General features: G+C 39.1%; 1 protein-coding gene across 23 annotated transcripts; it reads left to right on the top strand.

The window, feature by feature from the left end:
* The first annotated feature begins 475 nt into the window (after nt 1-475).
* On the top strand, nt 476-7,353 carry LOC107820065 (cyclin-dependent kinase G-2). Of its 23 annotated transcripts, XM_075253653.1 has the most exons (11): nt 476-2,593; nt 2,750-2,885; nt 2,989-3,077; nt 3,161-3,183; nt 3,272-3,383; nt 3,471-3,577; nt 3,664-4,281; nt 5,719-5,825; nt 6,758-6,840; nt 6,921-7,048; nt 7,123-7,353. In XM_075253653.1, exons 1-5 carry the CDS (start codon nt 894-896, stop codon nt 3,283-3,285), a joined length of 1,962 nt encoding a protein of 653 aa, XP_075109754.1. In that variant the 5' UTR covers nt 476-893; the 3' UTR covers nt 3,286-3,383; nt 3,471-3,577; nt 3,664-4,281; nt 5,719-5,825; nt 6,758-6,840; nt 6,921-7,048; nt 7,123-7,353. The 23 variants fall into 23 exon arrangements, with proteins under 23 accessions (XP_075109754.1, XP_075109743.1, XP_075109741.1 ...); XM_075253642.1 differs by lacking the exon at nt 3,161-3,183 and having other exon boundaries at nt 6,762-6,840; XM_075253640.1 differs by lacking the exon at nt 3,161-3,183.
* The last annotated feature ends 310 nt before the right edge of the window (nt 7,354-7,663 follow it).

The following is a 7,663-nucleotide window of genomic DNA, read 5'->3' as shown; positions in this document are numbered from 1 at the left end:
ACCCCCCAGGTTCTTATACACCCTACCAATGATCCCTTAGGAATAAATTATTCCATTCCAATATGAATAGTTTTCTATTCCAGTTATCGGAATGTCTCTTTCGAGGAAGAATTTTACTTACCTATTCGTAATAGAATTCTTTCAAGACAATGTTGATGAGGTTTTTCAAGACAATGTTGCTAAATAAATAAACTATTCAAAACAGTACATTTCTATAAATAAATCCAGGCAAAATTTTCCTTTTTGTCTGATCCACTTATATTTGATAAAACATAAAATCTATTAGCCTCGTAATTTACTTTTACCCAATGAAATTTAAACTCGTGAGAACGACTTCCGGGAGCTGAAGAGACATGCAAGATAATGTATTGGTAAAAAATGAACAATTTGATAAACATAGGGGGTCTAATTGCAATTAACATACTCGAATCTAATCTAAAACTCCTCTTTACGAGGTCTGGGGACTTTCCCTTCGCTTTCATATTCCGAATTTGCAATACAACTCACATATTCTCTCTTTTTCTCTCTGTAAGAGCTTCGTCGCCGCCGCCTCTGGTTGCTTCGATTCACCGGTAAGTTTTCCGATCTCAGCAATAACATACCGGAGAAGACCGTAAATTTACACTCTAGTCGTCAATTTCTAGGGTTTCTGGTTTTTCGCCGTCTCTATCTGTCGTTTCTACAGAGTTTTTTTTAGAAAATAAATTAGGAAAAAAGGAAAATATTTCAATTTGATTTTTAGATATTTGATTAGTTTTTACCAGATCTGTAATCTGTTATTGTTTTTTCAATTAAGTCGTTTTTTTCGAGCTAGGATTTGTTGACTTTGTTTGTGAAATTAGGGTTAGGGTTTATAGGTGGATTAGGGTTTTCTTTGATATATAGACGTTCTTATGGCTGCTGGAAGACATGGTGGCTACAGGGATAATGAATTTAGGGGCCGTGAGGCTGAGTTCGAGGTTTCAAGGAGGGAGCTTGGTTGTCCTAAGGGGGATTATGATCGAATTAGGAACGTTGATCGGGATTTTGATAGGGATCGAGTTCACGACAGGAGTAGTCGAGATAGGGGTAGGTTGAGACAGAAGGATGTAAAAGAAAGGGAGGTCATAAATGGCAGTTATAGGTTCACGTCAAGCAGGAGTGATTCTGGTAGTAGTGATGGTGGAGCGGGGAGAAGTGGGTTTAGTGTCAGGGCTGTTGACCGAGAGCCCGGGGAACTGTCTAGTGAGAGTGGGTCTGATGGGGCTATTGATTCGGACTGGAAGACCAAGAATGCGGCCAATGGGAACCAGTCACCTGTACAGAGCAAGAAACGAAAATTCTCTCCAATTATCTGGGATAGGGATGAAAAGGAAGCTAATAGAATGTCGAAGAGTAGAAACTCACCAGCAGCTGCTAAGCTACCTCCTCCGCCTCCATTGCCGAAGTCATCTGTCCAGTCGCCTAACCTTCCCTTAGAAAGGGTTGAGCAGGTCTCGCCATTGAATAATAATAATGATATTATTCAGAGCACGGGGCCGTCCCAACATAATCCAAATACAGCACTTGGTTCACATGTTGATGCATCTGAATCCCCAGTTGACGTAGGTTCACCACCTCCTGACGAAGAGCGATTGCCCGAGCAGCAGGATGCCAGGATAGTAGAAGAAGATGAATATGTGCCGACTATAAGAGCTTCTCGATGGGCAACTGACGCTGACTCTCCAGCTGATGAAGGTTTGATTTCAGATGATGATATGCCTCGATTGAAGAAGCAACGAGCAGTTTCACAGTCAGCTGACATGGGTGGACACAGGAAATCAGTAACTCCAGAATTTGGGGAGCTCAAGAGAGACAACTCTGGAGGAAATAGAGCAAGGTCCTCAGATTCAGATGAACATATTAGGTCTTCCAGCAGAGATAGTTACCAGGACAATGATTTAGATAAGAATGACTCAATGGATGTGGATAAGGACCGTAATTATGATGGTACTAGTGTTAGCCAGTCAGATACAGAATCTGAAGATGAACACGATTCTCGTGGTATACCAGAGCCTGCACTTCCTCCACAAAGGAGCGTAAACATGCTGCAGGGGTGTAGAAGTGTCGATGAATTCGAGCGGCTTAACAGGATAGATGAAGGTACCTATGGTGTTGTTTACAGAGCTAGAGATAAGAAGACAGGAGAAATTGTTGCACTAAAGAAGGTTAAGATGGAGAAGGAACGAGAAGGATTTCCCTTGACATCTCTAAGGGAGATAAACATTCTTCTTTCTATTCATCACCCCTCAATTGTAGATGTTAAAGAAGTAGTTGTAGGAAGCAGTCTTGACAGCATTTTTATGGTGATGGAGTACATGGAACATGATCTGAAGGCATTAATGGAGACAATGAAACAACCGTTTAGCCAAAGTGAAGTCAAATGTCTTATGCTCCAGCTTTTGCAGGGTATCAAGTATCTTCATGATAATTGGGTCCTTCACCGAGATCTGAAGACTTCAAATTTGCTTCTAAACAACCGAGGTGAGTTGAAGATTTGTGACTTTGGTTTAGCTCGTCAATATGGGAGCCCCCTGAAACCATACACTCATTTGGTGGTTACTTTATGGTACAGGTGAGCTTCATTTTCTGTTCTTCATTAATTTGAAAATATTTAAGTAGATACTCATGTTTCTGTCGATGTGTGTCTGTATGTAGATGAAGGTTTCTATTGAGTTCTCGCCCATCTGGCTTTTCTCAGCCAGTGATTGAATAGTTTTTATGCATACAGGGCGCCAGAACTTCTCTTGGGAGCCAAACAATATTCTACTGCAATTGACATGTGGTCACTGGGTTGTATCATGGCTGAAATGCTATCCAAAGAAGCGCTTTTCAATGGAAAAACAGAAGTTGATCAAATTGACAAGGTATCTTTTCTAGCAGCTTATGGAGAATTTTACATGATAGTGGATATCATTTACCATGAGATTTCAAGTCAGCTTAATGCATTTCTTGGAATGTTCTTACCAGATTTTCAAAATTCTCGGAACCCCAAATGAGACAATATGGCCAGGGTTTTCTAAACTTCCTGGGGTGAAGGTCAACTTTGTAAAGTACCAGTAAGTATTATCTTCTTGTATATTATATCCCTGTTCTTGTTGGCTGGAGATTCATGTTTTTATTTTTGCCACTGTTTTCCCAGGCTTCCAGCTTTGGGTGATTCTGGTTTGGCTTTCTGGCCTCCTTTGATGACAATCTGTTGCTGGAAAAATATTTTCATGTGTCTACTAACCATTTGATTTGTTTGTGTCAGGTTTAATTCGTTAAGAAAAAAATTTCCCGCTACATCCTTCACTGGGCTACCAGTCCTATCTGATGCTGGCTTTGACCTGTTGAATAAGCTTCTAACTTATGATCCTGAGAAGGTGATGGCCATTACATTTGGGAACTTCAAAATTTTGTACTTCATTGTCTTTATCCTTTTTGATTATTGTTTGTCTGACATATTGCAGAGAATAACTGCCGATGCTGCTTTAAACCATGAGTGGTTTCGTGAAGTTCCGCTCCCCAAGTCTAAAGAATTCATGCCTACTTTCCCTGCACAGCATGCACAAGATAGGTAAAACTTCTGTCAATGCTAATTATTAGATGGGAGTTTGTTTAGCTCCTTGGACAGTTATTTGATTTTCTATGTTTTGTTTGTAGGCGTGTGCGAAGAGTAATGAAGAGTCCAGATCCTCTTGAGGAGCAGCGAAGAAAGGAGCTGAAGCAAGGGGTGTTAGGAACTGGTGGATTGTTTGGCTAAGATAAGTGAATAGTGCTCAGTAACTGTTTGAGTTTTGCTTTCTCTAATACTCATGGGGTTGATGTGGTTGAGGTGAGAGCTATGATTGAAAGGAAGTTGCTAAAATTGTTTGCAAGACGATCAGTTCAGCTGTTTTTAGCAGGCTTATCTGACATTTAGATCGAGAAACAATTCTTTTGGCTGTGCATTATCAGATCTGTTGCAGGTTGACTTACTGGGTGCTGGTGCCTTATCAAACTCTTTGAGACTGCACGCATGGCAGGGGTGGCATAGTGAGCTTACCTATTAAGGAACAGTTTCAATTGAAACTCGTGTATGTAACATATTTCCTATTGGCAGTGTAAACAGTTTCTTGAAATTGATTTTGTTACTCAAAACATATGGATCTGTTTCGTACTTATAGTATGTCGATTTTAATCTTCATATTCTGTTTGCAAGAGGAGATGGTGTAAAGCAGATGGGGAATTCTTAGCTTTTTCATTGACGAAGAATTCACTGAAACTATTGCACATTTGAAGGTAATGATTGTATCTAGATACATGGATAGTAATCAAGGATGACATATCTGCTTTCCCATCAGTATTAAACGCTTCACTTTTCCCCATGCTAGCAACTTGACTCTTCGCTATTGTTTACTTCACATGCTTTCTTCTGGCACTCTCCTTCTACATGGTCGAGTACATCAATGCTGGACCACAAATTATTATGATGCATGCTCCCTCCGTCCCAATTATGTGGCACTCTTCATGTCAGTCCTAAAAAGAATGTCACCTTTCCCTATTTAGAAGCAATTTACCTTTGGAATTCCTCCTTTGCCTTTAATGAATTGATTTACAGCCACAAAAATGTCTATGGTTTGTTTTACACCACAAGTTTTAGGTCTTGTTAAAATTCCGTGCGGAGTCAAACACCGCCACATAAATTGGGACGGATGGAGTAATATATCTCTCATGGCTGATTTTTGTTTTTTTAAATGATAAACCTTAGCACTGAATGATTATAGGATTCTGTGCCGTGATGTCCAGTTTCAAATGTGATGATGGTCATGATGAAGTTTTCGAAATTGTTTAAGAGATCTAACTTTGGAAGTTCAATTTCCAGCTTTTATGGTGATAATAATATGAACACTCAGCGTGATTGTTTACTTCTGTAGGAATGATTCTCATTTCATGTTTTAGGGACTGACTAAGGTTGTCTCTCTGAATTTATTGACTGCCAAATTAATATTGATAATAAAAGTTACTAATTATATGTAGAGATGACTGAATGCCAGTGAAAAGTAAGGCTAAGGTGCATCCGAAACATCTCTGAGTGAGCTTTATTACCAAATATATAAGATTTGTTAAGTATTGTGTTTATTTGCTCATGGACGTGAAGTTTCACCCACATGATGTTACCTATCACCTCTCGTGGATGACATTGTTATCTTAAGATTTTGGATTAAGTTATGTCTTTTGAAGTTTATTCCAAAGTTATGTTGGCTTTAGGTCGTATCGCAGAGGCAAAGTTCACTCTGCTCTGGCTGCAAGTATTATCCTGTTCCTATGTAATAAGTTGTGCCAAACAAGATAAACTAAGATCTCTATCTTGCTAAGTACTATTGATTAGTTAACGTACAAAAAGAAACGTTAATTTTCTTCCCCGAAGAGAAACTGTTGATTTGTTATTTTTGCTGACACTATCTAAATTGTAAGTTAGCTTGTTCCTCGATGCATTGGTTTCTCCTTGAGACTGATTACCTATGTAGGAGTGTGTTGGTGGTTGGTTTCATTTTTGTTTTTTGACTTTGTATTATGGTATAATCCGTTCTCACTTCTGGGAACATTTATACCCATAACCCGTTTGGCTTGCTTGCCAAACAATCAAATCTACATTTTTTTGGTTTCTTTTCGTATTTATATTAGTGAATTTTCCAATTTTTATTGTAGAATTGAATTCTGCAAATGTCACTGCAGTATCAAGGAAAGCAGGTTGAGGAGCTTATCTACAACCTGGCATACATAGAATTTCAAATTTATTTTCCGTACTTCAGATACTCGTACTGTCTGCCCAAGCCAGTAAGGTACTTTGCTGCCCTCATCTGCTAGAGATGTACAAATGTTCTATATGATATCTTGTGCATTCTTTTCTAGATGGGGGCTTTTAATTTGAGCCTATGTGTTTCAGGCTGTATTGATTTTCTGTTCTTTCAATTTTCTTGTCTTGTGGAAAGATGATAATGGTTTTGTTGTTATCATCCCTTGGTACTTTTAGAGGCAAAACCGGGAATATCTTTCGTTTGTTGCTAGTGTTATTTTTGGAAGTTGATCAATGATAGAAGGTTGTCTGTTTATTGCTTCATTTTCACTGTTCTTGAGCCGAGGGTCTTTTGGAAACAACCTCTCTACCTCCCCAAGATAGGGGTAAGATCTGCGTACGCTTTCCCTTCCCTAGAGGGATTTCACTGTGTTTGTTGTTGTTGTTGATCAATGAAAGAAAGAACTAGTGTTAGATTTGTCTTACATCTCTGCCGTGTTGATTAGTTTTATTTTGTGTTTATGTAGCTTCATTGAAACAGATATCAGCAGGGACTATAACTGTAATTCTAGTTTGCAATCGAAACTGCACAACTGCCATTCATTAAACTGTTAATTTGTAAAAGTCATGTGGGAAACGCTTTTGGCCTTTGAATCCTTGTAACTGGTAGAAGTCTTGACCTCCATATTTCTTTTGTTCAAAGTTAATAGTCGTGTTGGCTTTGAAATTTCGCTTTGTCGACTCTTCCACATTGTAAGGATATTTATTTTGGATGGAGAAGGGTTTGTAATGGTTAAAGACCTTGGTTGAGTTTCTAAGCTTATTTTCAATCTTTTATTTTTTTACCCCCTGCCCCCCTGATTTGTTTCTGACGAGAAAGAACATGTGAGCCTGGCTACAATTCCCGCCAGAGGGCTGAAATAGAAATGCAAAGGCATGTAACTTTGTTTAAGAATTTTCTTGTGGGTTTCTGGGCAGGTAGATTTGAATTGCAAGTCCAGAAGCTCATCGTATTGGTAGGGAAGGGGGTGGAAGAACATGTTTCAAGGAAATAGATCTGTGTATATTTCCCACTCCAGACTAGGAAAAGACTAAATATAAGTTGTACAGCTCCTTGAAGTTGTTGGTGGTCCATTTTCAGGTAGAATGCCAAGGCTAGGAAATGGAGAGTGGATGTACGAGAAATCACACTGCTGTGGTGGAAAGACTGTAAATGCTGCAGAAGGCAAAATTTCTTGTTTGTCAAATGGCACTAAGATCTTTTACTGGGTAGGATTTTACCCTTGTGGTTTCTGATAGTTTTCTTTACTTGATTGGTGGAGGTATTTGTGTGTTTTGGGCAGCGCATGGGTGTCCACCGTTTGGTCCTACTGTGCAGAATTTCGCCGATCAGAAATGGAGAAGGAAAAGCAGTAGAAACTGGTCTTCGGCAAAATGAATATGGCTGAGCACACAAACTCTTGAAGAGAAGTCGTCTGTCTTCTGTTATAAATAGATCCTCTGTTGAATTCGTGTAACTAAAACTTCTGCTGATTTTCCTCACGTAATAAATGTCATGCAGTCTTCTGAAGAAACATAGGGTGGATTTGGTGTCCGTCATAAATGTCATTCCAAGTAACATTATGTTGCCCTGTGCAGAACGCGTTTGCATTGATGTGCGTCAAGACTCTTTTAGGCCCTGGATGCTATTTGGCACTGTTGTGTCTGAGCCTAACTAAAGCAGCGTTTGCTAGTTTGCAAAGAAGTGTTCTTGTTGCTGTTGCTCTCTCTTCTTAAAAAGGTGTTTGGTTAATCACTTGGGATTGGTGAGAAATATACCGACAATCCTTTTAATAATAAAGACAATTGGTGAGAGTTCTGTTTGAAATCCTTATGCTTTAACAT

This window comes from Nicotiana tabacum, chromosome 5, assembly GCF_000715075.1.
Source record: "Nicotiana tabacum cultivar K326 chromosome 5, ASM71507v2, whole genome shotgun sequence".
Classification (NCBI taxonomy): Eukaryota; Viridiplantae; Streptophyta; class Magnoliopsida; order Solanales; family Solanaceae; genus Nicotiana; species Nicotiana tabacum.
Note: the sequence above shows the minus strand (reverse complement) of the source record. Positions and strands in the feature narration are given on the sequence as shown.

What these genes read in the sequence shown, in the direction of transcription:
- LOC107820065 (XM_016646276.2), top strand. Translation starts at nt 894, where the DNA reads ATGGCTGCTGGAAGACATGGTGGCTACAGGGATAATGAATTTAGGGGC. An exon ending in AAGTTGATCAAATTGACAAG is followed by an intron (nt 2,886 to 2,988) that starts GTATCTTTTCTA and finishes TGTTCTTACCAG; the next exon opens with ATTTTCAAAATTCTCGGAAC. An exon ending in TAACTTATGATCCTGAGAAG is followed by an intron (nt 3,384 to 3,470) that starts GTGATGGCCATT and finishes GACATATTGCAG; the next exon opens with AGAATAACTGCCGATGCTGC.